The 20,540-nt window shown below is 51.5% G+C and overlaps 1 protein-coding gene across 1 annotated transcript in view; it reads left to right on the forward strand.

Annotated features, from left to right (window-relative positions):
* The window catches only part of PREX1 (phosphatidylinositol-3,4,5-trisphosphate dependent Rac exchange factor 1), a 197,702-nt gene extending 184,778 nt beyond the window's left edge, over positions 1 to 12,924 (forward strand). Inside the window, exons 32-40 of the mRNA XM_060030665.1 lie at positions 994 to 1,211; positions 3,079 to 3,178; positions 4,968 to 5,111; positions 5,204 to 5,318; positions 6,755 to 6,821; positions 8,154 to 8,326; positions 8,763 to 8,865; positions 9,107 to 9,174; positions 11,215 to 12,924. Coding sequence (XP_059886648.1) covers positions 994 to 1,211; positions 3,079 to 3,178; positions 4,968 to 5,111; positions 5,204 to 5,318; positions 6,755 to 6,821; positions 8,154 to 8,326; positions 8,763 to 8,865; positions 9,107 to 9,174; positions 11,215 to 11,257 — 1,031 coding nt within the window. The 3' untranslated portion in view covers positions 11,258 to 12,924. The remainder of the gene's footprint in view (positions 1 to 993; positions 1,212 to 3,078; positions 3,179 to 4,967; positions 5,112 to 5,203; positions 5,319 to 6,754; positions 6,822 to 8,153; positions 8,327 to 8,762; positions 8,866 to 9,106; positions 9,175 to 11,214) is intronic.
* Positions 12,925 to 20,540: the final 7,616 nt, after the last annotated feature.

The raw sequence follows: 20,540 nt of genomic DNA on the forward strand, positions 1-20,540 counted from the left end.
CTTCCAGAAATTCTCAGCCAAGGGGCAGCTAGAATGGGATCTGGGTCAAAATTGGTCACTGAAAACCCATTGGCGAGAGCCAGTCATCAGAAATAATCCCTTCCAGGGCTTCCCTGGTGGCGCAAGTGGTTGAGAGCCCGCCTGCCGATGCAGGAGACACGGGTTCGTGCCCCGGTCCGGGAAGATCCCACATGCCGCGGAGCGGCTGGGCCCAGGAGCCATGGCCGCTGAGCCTGCGCGTCCGGAGCCTGTGCTCCGCAACGGGAGAGGCCACAACAGTGACAGGCCCGCGTACCGCAAAAATAAAAACAAAAAACAAACAAACAAACAAAAATAATCCCTTCCAGGGAATTCCCTGGTGGTCCGGTGGTTAGGACTCGGTGCTTTCACTGCTGGGGCCCGGGTTCGATCCCTGGTCAGGGAACTAAGATCCCGAAAGCTGCGTGGCACAGCCAAAAGAAAAGAAAAAAATCCCTTCCAGGATGTTAGGACCCTGAATGACTGATTGCCCCAAATTGGCCAGTTCTGTAAATCACATCACAAGCAGGGGGCAAGGAAGTGGTGGTGGGGGATGATAAGAAGAAGGCATACTTCTCAAAAATAGAGAAAATGGTAAACTGCATTTCTTAAAACATGGAGCCGGCATCATCACTCTCAATCAATGCTGAGAAATTTCCTAATAAATGAACAGCTGAGGGTAAGGGTTTGGGGAAAGCCCTTGGAAAATCACAAGTTGTTTTGTTGTTTTACGTAGGCAGATGGGTCATTGAGAGGGCCGAGTTTTTCCACGGATTGGCTTGGCTTTTGGAGAATTGAGTTTTATGGAGTTGCCTTTGGTGCCTGGGATGAATGAATTCTGTCTGCCAGTTGGCCCCGGATGGGTGGTCATGTTGGGGAGAGGAGGCTGGTCCTGGGCCCCGGGTTGTGGGGTACAGGCCTGCTGATGGCACAGGAGCCCCCTGCCCAGCGCGGCCCCATCCCCTCTGTCCACAGACACGGAGCTGCAGCTGCGCAGGGACAGCATCTTCTGCCAGGCACTGGTGGCTGCCGTGTGCACCTTCTCCGAGCAGCTGCTGGCAGCCCTGAGCTACCGCTACAACAACAATGGCGAGTACGAGGAGAGCAGCCGGGACGCCAGCCGCAAGTGGCTGGAGCAGGTGGCGGCCACTGGCGTCCTCCTGCACTGCCAGTCCCTGCTCTCGCCGGCTGCGGTGAGTGGGGGGCGGGGGAGGTCTTGCTCAGGCTGTCACTCACCCCGTTCATTTATTCAGCGGCTGTTTATCGAGCACCTACTATGTGTCACTGTTACAGGCACTGGGGACCCAGCAGTGGACAAAACAGAGAGTTCATTTACTCAGGGACCTTATACCCTGATTTTGGGGAGATAGACATAAACAACTAAGGACCAGGGATGGTACAGACCAGTGGTTCTCACCAGGGCAGTTTTGCCTCCAGGGTACACTTGGCAAACTCTGGAGACATTTTTGGTTGCCCAACTGAGGGAAGAGGAAGTACTACTGGCATCTGGTGTGTAGAGGCCAGGGAGGCTGCTGAACCTCCTACAACACACAGAATGCTCACCCCCGTGCCCACCCCCTGGCAGAGAATTATCTGGCCCCAAGTGTCAGTAGTGCTGCAGTTGAGAAACCCTCATTTATAGTGTTAAGGGCTAAGGGGAAGGTCTGGGGTGGTGGCAGTTGAAAGTTTTGATAAGGCAGCCACTGAGGGCCTCAGTGAGAGGTGACATCTGACCTAAGAACCGAAGGAGGGGAGGGGGTAAGCCATGAGGACACTGGGGAGGAGCCCTCCAGGCAGAGAGAACAGCAGGTGCAAAGGTCCTGAGGCAGGAGGATGCACGCAGTGTTTGAGATACAATGAGGTACCCAGTGCGGCTGGAATAGAGTGCGTGAGCCCGGGGAAGGTGGGGGAGGTGAGTCCTGAGAATTAACTGGGGTCTGACTGTTCGGGGTCTTGCAGGCTGTTGTAGGACTTTGGCTGTTACTCTGAGTGGGTGGCAGTCAGGGGAGGGTTTTGAGGAGAGGAGGGACAGGATCTGACTTTGATACTTAAAGGATCACCCAGGCTGCGGGGTGGGGAAGAGTGTAGAGGGGCAAGGGCAGAAACTGGGAGACCAGTGAGCAGGCTTTTGTGGTAATCCAGGTGAACTTTGTTGATGCAAATAGCACCTTGTTTAGTCCTTGCAGTGGCCCCCAGATAGGTCCTTTCACCACCCACTTTTTAAGGATGAGAACACTGAGGCCCAGGGAACCTGTGTGAACCTGGGAGTCTGACTCTAGACCTGGTTCCCCCAGACTGCCCTGCCTTCTCCACATCTCTTTTATCTCTGAGTGCCCTGTCCATCCACTCGCAGGGCTCAGAATCAGGGTGGGTCCCTCTACCAGCTCCGGGAGGAGGCAGAGCCAATGACTCAGCATTTCAGGGTACTGGTACCCAGAGCCAATGCCCCCCCAGAAATCCAGCCGGCAGCAGCACTTGCTCTGTGCTGTTTGCCCCTCCACCCGTGTGCCCAGGCCTGAGCTCCCCACACCTTGCAGCCCTGAGCCTCCTAGACATTTTCCCAGGCCAGACAGGAAGCCACAGCTGCGGCGGTTTGGGAAAGAGTGGCCGTGGTGCGCCCTCTGCTGGCCGATATTGCAGACGGGTGCCTGCCTGGTGGGAGACACCCTCTCATTGGTTTCTGGAACTGAGCACCCAGCCCTCACTTTCTTCTTCTCTGATGAGGATACTGGGACCCAGTGTGTTAATTCAGCAGTTGCCAGGATATGCAGGCTCTGAGCTGGGTGCTGCATTGGAATGGTTCAGTGGGATTGGTGGGTTGACCCGGGTAAGAGGACCACCCAGCATGATAGAGCAGAGATGGGCTCTGACCTGGGAGGTGCAGGACAGGCCTGGAGCAAACATGATCTCCCGTCCAGCCCCAGAGAGACCTGCGCAAGACCTCATGCCTGGTAGCGCCACAGCCTGGTGTGTCAACTAGAGTTGAATCACAGCATCTTGAAGTGAAACCTGGGGCAGGGGTGGCACCTGTGACGCCTCCACTCTGTCTTGCTCTTGCAGAAAGAGGAACGGACCATGTTGGAGGACATCTGGGTGACCCTGTCGGAGCTGGACAACGTCACCTTCTCCTTCAAGCAGCTGGACGAGAACTACGTGGCCAGTGAGTGATTCCTCCTACCCCCACTGTGAGAGTCGGGGTTCTGGAGTGGAAGGGACTGCTCTGGGGTCACCCTGTCCCTCCCCCTGCCACCAGGCTAGCTGCCTAAAGTTGACCCAGGACCCAGTGCTTTCAAACCTCATGCTCCCAGCATACAGGGAAGGAGAAGGTCTCTTTTTTTTATAAACCCAGCCGTCTCCAAGAGCACTTAAGAGGGAAAAACAGCCAGTACCCAGTTCTTATTAAAACTCCTAGAGATAACCTTCGGTGGGATGAAGACGTGTTAAGATTTTCTAAGAACTTACACCATAATTTTCTTCTTTCCTTTCTTTCTCCCTCCCTCCCACCCATCTTTCCACTCGCCTACCCACTCATCCACTCATTCATCTACTCATCCATCCACCCATCCATTTATCCATCCATCCATCCATCCATCCATCACCCATCCACCCACACACTCATCCATCTATCCACATACCCATAATTTCGAGCACATGATACGTGTCAGGCTCAGTTTTAGGTTCTGGGCCATAGTGGAGAGATACACGGCCATGGTTTCTGCCCTCCTGGAGCTCACATTGCGGTCCAGTGGGTCTCAGCCCTGGCTGCCCTGGGATCGACCAGGGAGCTTTTCAGATACTGATGCCTCAGTCCCAGCCCCAGCCCTGGTGATTTGGATTCAGCCTGTGGGGTGGATCCTGGGCCTTGGGATTCAAGATAAGCTTTCCAGGTGGCTTTGATGTATAGCCAGGACTGAGAATCCCTGCGCTCGGTTCTACAGCCATGGTTCTCTGAGTGTGATCCCTGGACCAGCGGCACCTGGAAGCTTGTTAGCCTCATTCTCAGGCCCCATCCCAGACCTGCTGAATCCCAAACCGGAAGCAGAGCCCAGAAATGTGTGTCAGCAAGCCCTCCCGGTGATTTGGAAGCATGCCAGTTTGAGAACCCCTGCTTTTCTTGTTGTTGTTTTTTATTATCACCTCCCTGAGGAGCTTGTTGAGACAATTTTTTCCTAATCACCCACACCCCCGTGAAATCTTTATATCATGGATATGCTATATCTCTGTTATGTACTATATGTATATATGTGCTTTACATATAAAAAGAGTTAAGTTTTTTTTTTTTTTTTGCCTTTGCCCCCAAAACCAATTTTTACCTCCTTGGAGGTGCCATCACCCTGTTGAGAATGTGTAAACTGGAGTCTAGAAGCATAGTGGGTTTCATTTCGGGGACCAATTGGAATTGGTTGGCAGTGCCTGTCTGTAGGCCAGCTGGGCTCAGGGAGAATTATCCATCAATTAGTGATGTCTGCTATGGGTGCAGGATGGGGTGTTAGTGCCACCCCTGCCACAAGCTCTTTGCTGTGGGTGTAAGTAAGATGCAGGTGCTGTTTGAGGGTAACTTTTGCCAGGTAGAGGCCCTGGGCTACCAGGTGAGGGGTAGAAGGAGCATTGGTGAGGCTCTGAAGATAAACAGGGACAACTCCGCAGCTGGGCAGAATCAATGTCAGGTTTAAGAATTAAGCAGTAGAAACTGGGACCTGTCAAGGGAGGTGAAAAGGGAGGTCAGAGGTTGCTCCTCTGAGTAGTAGGGGGACGGGGCTATCAGAGGTGCCCCGAGACTGTGGGAGGGCAGGAAGGTCTGAAGCCGCGACTCTGGGGTGGGCAGACAGGGAGGTCCTGGGACATCACAGTGGCGACCTGAAGGAGGTCTGTAGCTGCCCTTGCAGAGGTGGGGCGGGGCCCCTCCGGCCTTGACGGTGAGCCCTCTGCCCCACCACGTCCCCCACCAGACACCAACGTCTTCTACCACATCGAGGGCAGCCGGCAGGCACTGAAGGTCATCTTCTACCTGGATAGCTATCACTTCTCCAAGCTGCCCTCCCGCCTGGAGAGCGGGGCCAGTCTAAGGCTGCACACCGTGCTCTTCACGAAAGGTGAGCCGCGGGGACGGGCTGAGTGGGGCCCACTGGGGATGGCCGTGCACACCGGGAGCCAAGCACCTGTCCTCGCTCTTCTTCCTTCACAGCTCTGGAGAACATGGAGGTGCCGCCTCCTCCAGGCAGCCAGACGGTGGAAGATTTGCAGCAGGAGATCAATGCCCAGTCCCTGGAGAAGGTTCAGCAGTATTACCGCAAACTCAGGTATCTGCATGGGCTACATGATGGAGGCAGGATTCTGAACACTGTCAAGGGGAGTGAGCATTAGCGTGTAAGGCACCGGACGGGCCCCCAATGCGGGGGCGGGCAATGCCCTTTCTTGAGCATCTACTGTGCGCCAGGCCCTCTGCCTACACGAGCTCATCAGATTCTCCCAGCAGTCACTGGCAGCCATTCTAACCCACTTTGAAGATGAGGAAACTGATGTCCAGAGAGCACACCCAGCTTGCCCAAGTCACGCAGCTAGGCTGGGTCTGCCTGGCTTCAAAGCAGGTCCTTCCATCTCGGGGGAGATGCCTGTTTCACTCTGCATGGGGGTGGGAGCCGGGACAGGGGCCCTGGGGTTCTTGAGCCTGTGAGTGAGGGACATGACTCCAGAGCCTCGGCCCTGCTCAGGGGAGACCCCCAGAGAGAAGAAAGAGTAGGGGTCACATCCGCCAGGAGGAAGCCTGGCGCCCAAGGAGGCAGCTCCCACTACTGCTGCCCCCATCCCAGCCCGTTCCTACTTCTGCCTCACCTTCTCCCTCCACGAGGAAGGTGGGCTGAGAATTAGGAGACGGGGTTTCAGGGTGTGGTAAGGGCTTTACTATTTGGAAATGGGAGAATGATGCTTTCACATGCCTGTTCAGAGAAAATATCTACCTGTATTATTATAACTGGCATCTCTCTGGATCATTCGACGCCATCAATCTGTTCTGTGCCGTTCGCTGAATATTTTAAAAATTGCCACTGTGATCATTCATTCATCTCTTTCATTCAGCACCTGTCACTCAAGGCCTTCCATAGGCCAGGTTCTGTTCTGGGTGCTCACTTAGGAGTCAACAGTGACCAAACAAAGCCTGTTCTTCATGGAGGGTAGATTCTAGAGCTGCTGTGGTCTGGCCCACCCCCTGTTTTGTCAATAAAGTTTTATTAGCACACAGCCACATTCATCTGTGTGTGTATCGTCTCTGGCTGCTTTTGTGTTGCAACAGGAGAGCTGAGTAGCATCTTCACAGAGACTGGTCTACACAGCCTAAAATATTTACTCTTTGGCCCTTTACAAAAAAAGTTGGCCGAGCGCTGTTCTAGAAGGGGAGATAAGCAATAACCCAGTAAACAGAGCAGTGTGACGTGTCAAGTGATGAGGGTGCTCAGAGGAGACACAGCAGGATGGGAGAGAGAGTGGGGTGTCAGTGCTGATTCTGACGGCCAGTCGGGGGGAGGTGGCATTTGAGGAGTGCCCGGGAGGCCCCTTCCTGCTTCCCCCAGGGCTGTTGGAGGAACAGGTGACTGTGGGTGTGGAGAGCTGTGCCAGCCGCTCTTAATGATTTGTTTCCTCCAGTTGTTGGAGGGCAAAGAGGCTGCGGCTGCAGTGGGGCAGGGGCTGGGAGGACGGTGGGCGTGGCGGCCCTACCCTCACCCCCGTCTTTCTCTCTCAGGGCATTTTACCTGGAACGGTCTAACCTGCCCACGGACGCCAGCACCACAGCGGTGAAGATAGACCAGGTGTGCCCTCCTTCCCCTCACCTGCCGTGGAGCTTGGGCAGGGCTGGGGGTTCGTGCGGTCAGACAGGGCCCAGGGTCACACCCCAGCTAGAATCCTGGCCGAGATGCCCCAGAGGCCTCTGCCGTCCCTCCTCCAGGAAGTCTTCTGTGATAACTCCTTCCCCATTCGAGAAATCCTGACATCTTCCCCACCTGCTTCAGAACTCCTTAGATGATGTATTCTCACTGGCACCCACTCACCTGTGCCTCTTGCATCTCCCTTGTTCATCACAGCATCTCTCTGAGGCTGGAGCCTCACACCAGATGCGGCCATGCAGTGCTCTTTTTGTGTGTTTCCAATTTGTTGCCAGCATTTAAAAGTCAAAAGATTTCCCGCAAAACGGAGGCTTCTAGTTTATCTTTAGCAGTGGGAATACCTGGCTGTCTGGGCCACATTCCTGCGTGTTGCACTCAGCCTTGCGGGGGCTGTGCCCCCCCCCGCCTACTGCTGCATGCTGCAGGCCTTTCCCCCTCTGCCCAGGTTCTATCAGGCCTCGATTTCTTTTTTTTTTAATTAATTAATTTATTTATTTGGCTGCATTGGGTCTTCGCTGCGGCACACGGGAGCTTCGTTGCAGCGCTTGTTGCGGCGCGCGGGCTTCTCTCTAGTTGTGGCGTGCGGGTTTTCTCTTCTCTCATTGTGGCGCGGGCTCCAGAGCGCGTGGGCTCTGTAGTTTGCGGCACGCGGGCTCCAGTTGAGGCGTGTGAGCTCAGTAGTCGTGGCGCGCAGGCTGAGTTGCCCTGCGGTGTGTGGGATCTTAGTTCCCCGACCAGGGATCGAACCCGCGTCCCCTGCATTGGAAGGCAGATTCTTTACCACTGGACCACCAGGGAAGTCCCTGTCAGGGCTTGATTTTGACAGTGGTTTTGGGGCTCCTGGCCTCGGACCGCGAGGCTGGGCTCCGAGAGAAGGGCTGGGCACAGCCCTTCGGGAGTTTGTATAATAGTCTGGCTGGCAGAGTCTTGAGCCGACACAGGAAGCACTGGCCAGTGTTCTGTGCCTGCACAGGCGACGCAGGAAAGGGGAGGTGGGGCAGAGCAGAAGGGAAGGCTGGTCCTGGGGAGGTGCTGCTATTTGGAGAGGACAGGAGTGGGTATTCGCTGAGGCTTGGTCGTGGGCGCACCTGGGCAGGTGAAGAGAATTAGATGGGAGGGTTAGGCCTGAAATATATCGTGAGCATAGGAGGTGAGCCGAGAGGACAGCTGCTGTAACGGAGCTGGATTGGAGGTGATGACGGAGAAGAAGGACAGGTGGGGGCCTCCTCCGACCGTCCGGGTATGTGTGCCTCGCAGCTGATCCGCCCCATCAATGCCCTGGACGAGCTCTGCCGCCTCATGAAGTCCTTCGTCTACCACAAGCCCGGTGCCACTGGGAGCTTGGGCGCCGGCCTCATCCCCATCTCCTCCGAGCTCTGCTACCGCCTGGGGGCCTGCCAGATGACCATGTGCGGCACGGGCATGCAGAGGTGTGCGGGCCCTGAGCGGGGGCGGGCCTCTGGGCGGTTTTGGGGCCCGGGACGGGAGGACGAAGGCCAGGTTTGAATCCCGATTCTGCCACTGCCTGTTGAGCCCAGACGAGGCCGTGGCTGCCCCCGCCCCCCACCGAGCCTCAGTTTGTCTGCTGTGAGATGGGACCTCGGGAGGAGGTGGTCCTCGGAGGGCTGCTGTGCTTCCCGCTTCTCTCACCCTGGTTGGCGTGACTGAGCGTCTCTGCAGCCTGGTTCTGCTGGAGCATCCGTTCAACATAAGCAGGAATGATCGTGCCTCTTGGTTGGGGCAGATCTGGACACTTTCCCACTTCTGTCCTCTGTCCCTGCTGCTCTGATTGGGGCCTTGGGGGCCGTGGGGGGCCAGGCAGTCGCCCCCGTCTCACCTGCCGCCCCTGTTGCCGCCCCCCTGCAGGAGCACCCTGAGCCTCTCCCTGGAGCAGGCGGCCATCCTGGCGCGGAGCCACGGGCTGCTGCCCAAGTGCATCATGCAGGCCACGGACATCATGCGGAAGCAGGTGAGGGGACCCATCCCCCGGGGCCCCACCGGGCTGCGTGCAGGGCACCCAGATCCGGGCCCGGTGGACACAGGGAGAGGTGGACTCACAGCGCGTCTGGGGACTGGGCTGCGGCCCGTCTCCCCATCTAGAGGGCTGAGGATTTCAGCTCCCATTATGCCCACCCACACCCACATGCTTGCTCAAGCGCCCTGGACTCCGTGCGGAGGCAGCCCAGGGCCTCACCGTGCTTTCTTCCCAGGGCCCCAGGGTGGAGATTCTGGCCAAAAACCTCCGAGTCAAGGACCAGATGCCCCAGGGTGCACCGCGGTGAGTGGCTGTCCCTCCCCGTCTCCTTTCCTCTCCTCCCTTCTGTGAAGGCCAGGACTTGGGCTGGGCTTCACCCCAGACAGACCCATTGGTGTTCAGATGGGGCTTCCCCTCTCATTTACGGGACCCCATTTGGGAAACAACAAATACGACTCAGTCTGTTACCTCCCAGAGCTCCCACTTTGGCTGGGAAAGTGAGGCAGGGCCCCCACAGTGAACCATGGGGCAGTAATTTGTGTGCCCCCCACCGGCTCACCCACCGCCCTCCTCTGCCGCCCTGCTACCATCAGAGCCCTCAGCCCACCTACCTCATCCTGTCCTCACGGCCCATCATCTCCACATTGATGTCAGACCTTCTCGTGGTACTGTGTGCAGCCCCCTTTCCCAGGAATAACTCATTTTTATGCGTCCTCCCTCTCCATCCACACTGCCCTGCTTTGCTGTTGACATAGGCCCACAATTTTTTTTTTTTTTTTGCGGCACGCGGGCCTCTCACTGCTGTGGCCTCTCCCGTTGCGGAGCACAGGCTCCGGACGCGCAGGCTCAGCGGCCATGGCTCACGGGCCCAGCTGCTCCGCGGCACGTGGGATCCTCCTGGACCGGGGCACGAACCCACGTCCCCTGCATTGGCAGGTGGGCTCCCAACCACTGCGCCACCAGGGAAGCCCCAGGCCCACAATTTTTAAATAACTTTTTAATTTTGAAATAGTTTGACTATCTGACTATTTTGAAATAGTTTGACTCACAGGAAGTTGCAAAAATTATACAGGGAGTTTCCATGTGGTCCTTCACTCAGCTCCCCCCGCCAAGAATAATGTCTCACGTAACCACAGGACATTGTCAAGACCAGGAAACGGTGTTGGAGCAATACAAGAACTCATACAGATCTTATATATGATTCACTAGTTTTTGCATGCGCTCTCTTAGCCCTCGTTATTATTATTATTATTATTATTATTTTTAGGCCACGTGGCATGGCTTTTGGGATCTTAGTTCCCCGGCCATGAATTGAATCCGGGCCCTCAGCAGTGGAAGTGCGGAGTCCTAACCACTGGACTGCGAGGGAATTCCCCTCATTACTTTTACTTTTTTATTTCTAATTTTTATTTTTTGGCCTCACTGTTTGCCATGCGGGATGTTAGTTCCCTGACCAAACCCATGCCCCTTGCAGTGGGAGCATGGACTCTTAACCACTGGACTGTCAGGGAGGCCCCTCCCCTCATTACTTTTAAATACTTTTATATGTCGCTTCCCCCGCTCCAGGCACCACTCTAGTATCTTTACCTATATTAACTTATTTGCTCCGAACAACAACTCTGTGAGCAAGGTACTATTACTACCCCCCATTGGCAGGTGGGGACACTGAGGCCCAGAGAGGTTAAGTATCTTGTCCAAGGTCACACAGCTAGCACACAGAACCACAGAGTTGCGCTTCTGAACCCAGCCATTCTAGGCCCAGAGGCCACACTCCTGACCACTGTGCCACCTTGCTTCCCTGTCTTGTCTGTGTCACCACAGCAGCCTCCTGTCTGGTCCCTCTGCCATCATTCTCCCCACAGCAGATCTACCATCTCCCCTGCTTGAAACCCATTAGTGGCTCCTTACTTGAGGGTAGAGCTCAGAATCCTCCCAATGCAGAAAGAAAACCAAGGTAGCTCCCCACGTACTGCAGGGAGAGGCCCCCAAGATATATTAAGTAAAAGACTCCAGTGGCAGAGTGCTGGGTCTACTTTGCCACCATTAGCGTGGAAAAATGCACACCCACCCACACAAGGATCTTAACATAAACATGCGCACATATATGTGTCTGTTTTTGTAAACCCCTTGCCAGTCTGGAGAGAGCAAGGCTCCTGTGGGGCGGGGACTGTACCACTAGGGGAAAGTGGGTGGCATCAGTTTTTCACCCTGCATCTTTTTACACCTGTTGAGTTTTGTTTTCTGGGCATGGATTACACGCTCACATAGATCACATGTTGCAATAATAATAATAGGCGTTGGCCTGCCTGGCTCGTCCTCATCCTCTGCACCTCCATCCACCAGGCTCTACCGCCTCTGCCAGCCGCCGGTGGACGGAGACCTCTAGACACTGAGGTGCCTGGTACTTGGCTGCGTCCTCTGGAGCTGGGATATGGGAGGACACAGGGGGCCGTGTGGCCTTCTCCAGAGCTGGCCCGAGACCTCCTCTCCTGCCTGCTTGAAGATCTGTCCGGCCTCCTCCATCACCTCCTGGGAGGATAAGCAGTGCCCCCACTCCTGGATGAGACGGTGGATCGGCCCTGGGCTGGCATGTTCTTCACACTTCGGCCAGAAGCCCGAGGGGTGCTGGGGACCCACAGAACTGATGGGTGCAGCCAGGGCCTGCGCTCCGGCCTGCAGGTCCCCAGAACACAGGGGAGAAGTCACGGGCACTGCAGCTGGAGGCCCGCGGCCCCAGCTCCCTCGGGATGGCTCAACCTGCACTTTGGAAACCTCTGGTTTCCTTCTACGTCCACATTCCAGGCGACCACATGTGTCTGCTCTTCTTCCTCACCTTAGCTTCCAGATTCCCCCCTAACCCTGTACTAATCTGCCCGATGGACTCGGAGAAGCCGGGCCTCTGCCGTAAAGACAGAGGGACAGGGCACAGCGCCTGTTACCAAGAGGACGGTCGGAAGCCACACCGGCTTCCGCCATCAGCACCATTGGAACTCGAGCCATCAGCCCTGGGCACAAGATTTGCTCTGACTTTATTTATACGGCGTGAACTCTCTATGGTTTATTTTGAGGTTTTTATGTTGTCGTTGGTATCGCTGAGATTTTTTTTTCCCCCAGGTTGCGTGATTATATATTTGACATTTTAAATTTCAAAGAAAGCTATATTGTCTAACAGGGGACCAGCATAAGGTAGTATTGACAACTTTTCCCAGTTCTACTAAAAAAAAAAAGAAAAACTAAATTATTGAAAAGTCAAAAGATGTCAGTATTTCATCTTTTTAATATTAGGGTCTTAAGCTGTGGCTTACAGGTATCGACTAGGGTTCCTTTTCCCACCCACCCTCGGTTCTCCAGCAGTTGGTCTGTATCAGGGTGAATTACTTTGTTCTTTGAACAACTGGCTACAAGGGTTTGAGAGGTGGCTAGGCCAGGCCTGGGGGCTGGAGGGGGTTGAACCATCCATTGGAGAGGCAGCCCCACCCTGGTGTCTGTCCTCTGCAGGTAGAAGGGCTGCCAGGAAACACTGAGTGGTACCTTCTGTAATTTATTTTTTGATGTTAGCTCAGAGCAGGGCATTTGGGACTTCTCAGCCAGCTAGAGAGACAGGAAGCTACCCTGCCCACCTGGGCACAAGGACCCACACAGGATCCCCCCTCTGCCCACCCCCCCCCCCAGCAGTTTGTCCCCTCTAGGTTCTGTTGCCAGCAGGGAAATGTCACAGCTGGGACAGAAGGGAGGAGTCTTTACAGCCTTGGCTGATGGGTGAAATCAGGTGTGGGTTTCCCGCTGCCCTGGAGGCTTGAAGACCCATCAGCATCTTGGCCCCGTGCACCCCCAGGGGCCGCCTTCCCTCTCTTGCCACCCTGCACCAGATTGCAAGAGATGGGCTTGTTGCAGGACAGAGACGGCACAGATACAAACGAGGACCCCATGGCAGAAACGGAGAGGGGCCCCCAAGGGCAAGGGCATCGTGCACTGGTTTACTTTGAAATGTACAGATCTTCTCATTCAATTCATGATAGATTTTTTATTATTATTATTAAAAGTCGGTTTATAATACAAAGATCCTGATCTGTGGCGAGTTCCTTTGGGGCCAACCCTGGTGGCGTGGACGTGGCTAGGCTGGCCAGCGTCACAGGCGGAGTGAGCAACGGCTTTGAAGATGGGACGGAGGACGATCGCTTCGATACCGTCAGGGTTCTTGAGGCAGCGATCCCTGCTCAGTGAGTTACCACTCTGAACCTCAGTTTCCTTCTCTAAAATGGCAGAGTATATATATTCCCTCACAGGGGACTGGCGAGGAATACCCGAGATTGTACCGCGGCTCTGCCATTCAGGTGTGCCAGGAAAATTACTGTCTTTATATGTATTTCACCTTTATTTTGGATTCTCAGTTCCTATTTCACTGTGATGGTGGGAAAATGTGACTGTTCTTCCAGGCATTCCCTCGCCTCCTTCTGATGTCATGCTAGGACTCTCTGTCTCACATGTGCCTGCGGATTAGGGTGGGTCTGAGGGACGCGCCATCCTCCGCCCCAATTTGCAAGGCCCGTCTGGTCTGGAATCTGCTGGAGTGGAGTTCCAAGTACTCAACACGAGATTGGGCTGGTTCCTGGCCAATCAGAATCCACGCTGGCCGCAAACGGACCAATCAGAACAGACGCCAGCACAGATTTTGTTCCTGCACACCGGGACCTGCGATCTCGGTCCCATGCTGAGAGCGCCTTATCACCGGCCCAAGCCCGAGTCATGTTTATGAAGCTGCCTGAGTCCATCTGCCGAGTCAGAGAAATCTCATTGCCGGGCCGAATTGGCCTGCAGACTTGTTTTGCCAGGCCTGCCCCATGCCTTTCTCCGTCTCCCTCCCTCCTTTCCTCCTCACTCCTTCATCCCGACCTCTTCCCTCCTTCGTTTCTTTCCCTCCTTTCCCATGCTTTGGAAAACACTGACCTCTATGAAAGGCTTCTTTCGGGTGCCTTCCTCTTGAAGGCCCCCCACTATCATGGCCACACTTGGGACTCCCCTAAGTCCTGCCATTTTGGAAGAGAGCCCCTTCTCTTTTAATCTCTTTTCCTTCTAAACTACCTGTCCCAGAGCTCATTCTCTCCAGGCCCAGACTGGGATCCTCCCAGAGAGAGAGCCTTGTGTCTTTCGATTACAGGTTTCAAAAGACTCAATACTATAATCGACGAGAGTGAATCCTGGTGGGATTTCGGGCACAGTGATGGACTGATTTTTTGGATTGTCTGAAGCCAGTGTTTGGATACAGGGAAAATCACTCTAAGGGGACAGCCATCAGCTCGATCTGTATTTGGGGGTCAAACAGGGAGGATTTGATGCCTTCCTCCAGGCAGATACTTTTATAGGAAGCAGGAATGTCTGCCTGTTCTGCACCCTGAGGGCCTGCAATGAGAAAAGTGAGTTCTCCTGCGGTGATGGACAGGGGCAGCTTTGGTTTAGGAGCTGAGAAGTGGGGTCTCTGAGGCCTTGAGCTAGTCACATTCCTTCTTAGACAACAGAGCTGCATCAGCAAACAGGGTGGAAGCCCAGGGCTGTTTCTTTCTCTGGAAGGCCTTTCTCTCAGTACAAAGTGGAGTGTGAAGGGCTGCTTACAGCAGGGGGGTGTTTTGTAAGAGACAAGAGGTCTCAAACTGGCAGCCAGTGGACTGAAACTTGGAAATTGATGTGGGTTTTGTTTTTGTTTTCCCGATACGGTGTTTTTATAATTTTGAACTAGACACTCATACTTAAGAACCAGCAGCTTTTACTTCCAGATTCTGATTTGGGGTTTGTCTTGAAAATTCAGAAGCTCTGGCCCCAGTGGCCCTTGTGGTACCACGTGTCCTGCCTGGTCACATATCCACTGGAGCTGAGGAGTGGCCACTGCCTTTGGGCAATGTGCCAGCTTTCCATCCCCCACCTGGCCCGACACACTCCTTTACCTCACCTGCTCGGCTACAGGATGGCCCTGCCAGCGCTGGCCTCTTGACCATTCAGATCTTCACCTCTGGAGTTGCCATGGTGATGTTGGCTAAGAGAGGAGCTGGTGACCAGGAGTTGCAGTGCTGACCAGTGGAGCATCAAGAGGTGGGTGAATCCCCGCAGCTGATGAGTCTCTCGAACCCTGGTTCTCTGCTCCCTTTGAGCCTCAGAGCTGACTCGGATAATGTCCATTGGTGTAGGTTGTGTTAGGGGCCACTCAGGAAACCAAAGGTGGGATGGAGTGTTCTGGCCACTTTGTGATTTTATCTAAATTTAACTGTTTATATATTTACCATCTTCCTCTTCCATCAGTGAAGCACCCTGAGAGAAGGAGTCACATCAGTCCTGTCTGCTGTGTCCCAGTGTCTGGCCCACTACCAGGCATCCGTGAACCATGGCTAAATAAAAGAAAGAAGGCTCATAACTGTTAGAGCCAGGAGCCCACACCCCAGCTGTGTGCGGCCAAGGCACATGCCTCCAACCACATGCTCTGCACCTGGCTTTGTTCCGGGACTGGGCTGGATTGTTGACAACTGGGAAGGCCTGGGCTGAGACCTTTGAAGTCAGATACCCTCGCCTGCCCCCTGACCTGGCAGGCTGCTGTACTTGCGGGAAGTCACCATCTCTCTTAGAGCCTCAGTTTCCTTCTCTGAGAAATGGAGACGTTCACACCCAAATTTAACTTTCAGGGGATATATGCCATGCCCTATCTTTCCAGCAGATGCCGCTAGGGACCGTGTAGTGCCCAGAGCTTGCGGTTACCTGGGTTTGAGTCCAGCCGAGTCCTGCCTACCTGACTTCCAACCCAAGCACTTGTTCCTGGGTGCCCACATTTGGGATAGAGGCAGCCTGGAGGCAGGGGCTGGGACTGTTTAGATGATGGGTACCGGCCCCTGCCCTTATGGGCTGGGCTTGGCCTAACTTGGTATGGGTATTTTACTTTTGTCTATTAAACATTTTTTTAAATTTCTCTTTCTTATTTTTATCTCTTTCCTCTCCATTTTCTTTCCTTCCTAACTTTTTAGTTTTTTTTTTCCTTTGTCCTGTAACATATGTCTGTGAACTGCTCTCTGTTTTTATATTCTCTTCCCTTATGTGCTTTTCCTTCTCTCTCTTCTTTCTTCCCTTGCAACTGGATGTATGAGAAGGATGTGAAAGACCCTTGTAAACTGTAAAGTGAAGTGCTCATGAGGGCTGTGACCAGGAACCTGCAGTTACTAATGTCCACCCCTCCACTGCCGTGAGCCCTGACCTGCCTGGAATCGCTGACCACCAGGTGGCGCTTTGGACCAACCTCTGAGGGCAACTGCAGGGGCTTCGGTTTTAAGTCCCCAGGGTTTCGGGGCTTTGAGGGGAGGTGAATCAGAAAGCCTAGCAAAAAGCTGCCCCTCTCTGGGCACTAGTAACATCCCTGGAGGGTTGGGAGGAGGAGAGGACAGCAGGGCCCAAGTTAGAGTCCCCTGATGAGCTATGTGACCTTGAGCAGGGCCCTGTCCTTCTCTGTGCCTCAGTTCTCCCACCTATGATGAGAGGACATACAATTCCTCAAAAAGGACTTCTGGTCTTCTAGCCAGCCTGTCCTAGACTTCTCTGAAGGACCAATAGCAATGTTCAGAATCTCACGTGTTTTCTTTTGAATTTTATTTTATTGTATTTTTTAATACAGCAGGTTCTTATTAGTTACCTATTTTATACATATTAGTGTAAATATGTCAATCCCAATCTCCCACTTCATCCCACCTCACTCCCCCCCCCCCACTTTCCCCCCTTGGTGTCCCTACGTTTGTTCTCTACATCTGTGTCTCTATTTCTGCCCTGCAAACCGGTTCATCTGTACCATTTTTCTAGTTTCCACATATATGTGTTAATATGTGATATTTGTTTTTCTCTTTCTGACTGACTTCACTCTGTATGACAGTCTCTAGATCCATCCATGTCTCTACAAATGACCCAATTTCTTTCCTTTTTATGGCTGAGTAATATTCCATTGTATATATGTACCACATCTTCTTTACCCATTTGTCTGTCAGTGGGCATTTAGGTTGCTTCCATGACCTGGCTATTGTAAATAGTGCTGCAATGAACACTGGAGTGCATGTGTCTTTTTGAATTATGGTTTTCTCTGGGTATATGCCCAGTAATGGGATTGCTGGATCATATGGTGATTCTATTTTTAGTTTTTTAAGGAACCTCCATACTGTTCTCCATAGTGGCTGTATCAATTTACATTCCCACAAACAGTGCAAGAGGGTTCCCTTTTCTTCACACCCTCTCCAGCATTTATTGTTTATAGATTTCCTGATGATGCCCATTCTAACTGGTGTGAGGTGATACCTCATTGTAGTTTTGATTTGCATTTCTCTAATAATTAGTGACGTTGAGCAGCTTTTCATGTGCTTCTTGGCCATCTGTATGTCTTCTTTGGAGAAAGGTCTATTTAGGTCTTCTGCCCATTTTTGGATTGGGTTGGTTTTTTTTAAATATTGAACTGCATGAGCTGTTTATATATTTTGGAGATTCTTTGTCCGTTGATTCATTTGCAAATATTTTCTCCCATTCTGAGGGTTGTCTTTTCGTCTTGTTTATAGTTTCCTTTGCTGTGCAAAAGCGTTTAAGTTTCATTAGATCCAATTTATTTACTTTTCCTTTTATTTCCAAAAAAGATTTTGCTGTGATTTATGTCAAAGAGTGTTCTTCTTATGTTTTCCTCTAAGAGTTTTATTATTTTTGTGTGTGATGTTAGGGGGTGTTCTAATTTCATTCTTTTACATGTAGCTGTCCAGTTTTCCAGCACCACTTATTGAAGAGACTGTCTTTTCTCCATTGTATATCCTTGCCTCCGTTGTCATAGATTAGTTGACCGTAGGTGCGTGGGTTTGTCTCTGGGCTTTCTATCCTGTTCCTTTGATCTATATTTCTGTTTTTGTGCCAGTACCATATTGTCTTGATTACTGTAGCTTTGTAGTATAGTCTGAAGTCAGAGAGTCTGATTAGTCTAGCTCTCTTTTTTTCCCTCAAGATTGCTTTGGCTATTCGGAGTCTTTTGTGTCTCCATACAAATTTTAAGATTTTTTTGTTCTAGTTCTGTAAAAAATGCCGTTGGTAGTTTGATAGGGATTGCATTGAATCTATAGATTGCTTTGGGTAGTATAGTCATTTTCACAACATTGATTCTTCCAGTCCAAGAGCATGGTATATCTCTCCACCTGTTTGTGTCATCTTTGATTTCTTTCAGCATTGTCTTATAGTTTTCTGAGTACAGGTCTTTTACCTCCTTAGGTAGGTTTATTCCTAGGTATTTTATTCCTTTTGTTGTAGTGGTGAATGGGATTGTTTCCTTAATTTCTCTTTCTGATCTTTTGTTGTTAGTGTATAGGAATGCAAAAGATTTCTGTGCATGAATTTTGTATCCTGCAACTTTACCACATTCATTGATTAGCTCTAGTAGTTTTCTGGTGGCATCTTTAGGATTCTCTATGTATAGTATCATGTCATCTGCAAACAGTGACAGTTTTACTTCTTCTTTTCCAATTTGTATTCCTTTTATTTCTTTTTCTTCTCTGATTGCCGTGGCTAGGACTTCCAAAACTATGTTGAGTAATAGTGGTGAGAGTGGACATCCTTGTCTTGTTCCTGATCTTAGAGGAAATGCTTTCAGTTTTTCACCATTGAGAATGATGGTTGCTGTGGGTTTGTCATATATGGCCTTTATTATGTTGAGGTAGGTTCCCTCTATGCCCACTTTCTGGAGAGTTTTTATCATAAATGGGTGTTGAACTTTGTCCAAAGCTTTTTCTGCATCTATTGAGATGATCATATGGTTTTTATTCTTCAGTTTGTTAATTTGGTGTATCACATTGATTGATTTGCGTATACTGAAGAATCCTTGCATCCCTGGGATAAATCCCACTGGATCATGGTGTATGATCCTTTTAATGTGTTGTTGAATTCTGTTTGCTAGTATTTTGTTGAGGATTTTTGCATCATATTCATCAGTGATACTGTTCTGTAATTTTCTTTTTTTGTAGTATCTTTGCCTGGTTTTGGTATCAGGGTGCTGGTGGCCTCGTAGAATGACTTTTGGAGTGTTCCCTCCTCTGCAATTTTTTGGAAGAGTTTGAGAAGGATAGGTGTTAGCTCTTCTCTAAGTGTTTGATAGAATTCACCTGTGAAGCCATCTGTCCTGGACTTTTGTTTGTTGGAAGAGTTTTAATCACAGTTTCAATTTCATTACTTGTGATTGGTCTGTTCATGTTTTCTATTTCTTCTTGTTTCAGTCTTGCAAGGTTGTACCTATCTAAGAATTTGTCCATTTCTTCCAGGTTGTCCATTTAATGACATAGAGTTGCTTGTAGTTGTCTCTTAGGATGCTTTGTATTTCTGCGGTGTCCATTGTAGCTTCTCCGTTTTCATTTCTAATTTTATTGATTTGAGTCCTTTCCTTCTTTTTCTTGATGAGTCTGGCTAAAGGTTTATCAATTTTGTTTATCTTCTCAAAGAACCAGCTTTTAGTTTTATTGATCTTTCTTACTGTTTTCTTTGCTTCTATTTCCTTTATTTCTGCTCTGATCTTTATGGTTTCTTTCCTTCTACTAACTTTGGGTTTTGTTTGTTCTCCTTTCTCTAGTTCCTTTAGGTGTAAGGTTAGATTGTTCATTTGAGATGTTTGTTGTTTATTGAGGTAGGATTGTATTGCTATAAAATTCCCTCTTAGAACTACTTCTGCTGCATCCCATAGGTTTTGGATCGTCGTGCTTTCATTGTCATTTGTCTCTAGGTATTTTTTGATTTCCTCTTAGATTTCTTCAGTGGTCTCTTGGTTATTTAGTAACATATCGTTTAGCCTCCATGTGTTTCCGTGTTTTATGTTTTTCTCCCTGTAATTTATTTCTAATCTCATAGAGTTGTAGTCGGAAAAGATGCTTGATATGATTTCAATCATATCAAGAGAGCCATGCGGGCTCTGGGCTGCCCCCACCAGGTGTCCCAAACGATGTGCCTGTCACCAGGGCGGAGGGAGAGGAAACCCACTTGAGCTGAGGCCTGGCAGAGTGGGAAGGGGCACAGACACTGGCAGCAGCTGTGCCGTGAGCACCTGTTGTGAACCTGCTGCTGTGCTGGGCGTGTTAGCACAGTGCCCGGTCAGTACTTGTAGGTACTCAAGCAGTACATGTTGGCCTTAGGGGAATGAATCAGTGAATGAGTGGCCATGGTGGGAGAACAGCTCAGCGCCACGGACAAGGATTCTGATCACTAAACCTCACCAGTTCTCATGGTGACTGTGAGAAGAAGACAGTTATTAGTCCCATTTTACAGATGAGAAAACAGAGACCAAGAGTGTAAGTGACCTGCTTGAAGTCATGTAGCCTTGGGGTTTGAACCGAGAGTGACTGACTCCAATGCCCCAGCTGTTTCAACACACCGAGGCCTCCTGGGCCCGCCGAACAGCCAGCAGGCAGCGCTGACTTCCCAGCCTTACCCCTCACCCTCTGCCTCGCTGCCTCACTGGTCTGGCTGTTATCTGCCAGGGCCTTGTTTCTGTTCCTCAAGCTCTCTGGTCTCGTTACTTGTTCCACCGCAGGAGTTTTGCCCTTGCTGTATTTTCTGTCTGGAACCCTCTTCCCACCTGACTCTCCCGTGGCTGCCTCCTTCCTGCAATTCAGGTCTCAGTTGGAACCACCTCCTCTGAG

The sequence above is a fragment of the Delphinus delphis genome, chromosome 15 (assembly GCF_949987515.2).
Source record: "Delphinus delphis chromosome 15, mDelDel1.2, whole genome shotgun sequence".
In the NCBI taxonomy this organism is placed as follows: domain Eukaryota; kingdom Metazoa; phylum Chordata; class Mammalia; order Artiodactyla; family Delphinidae; genus Delphinus; species Delphinus delphis.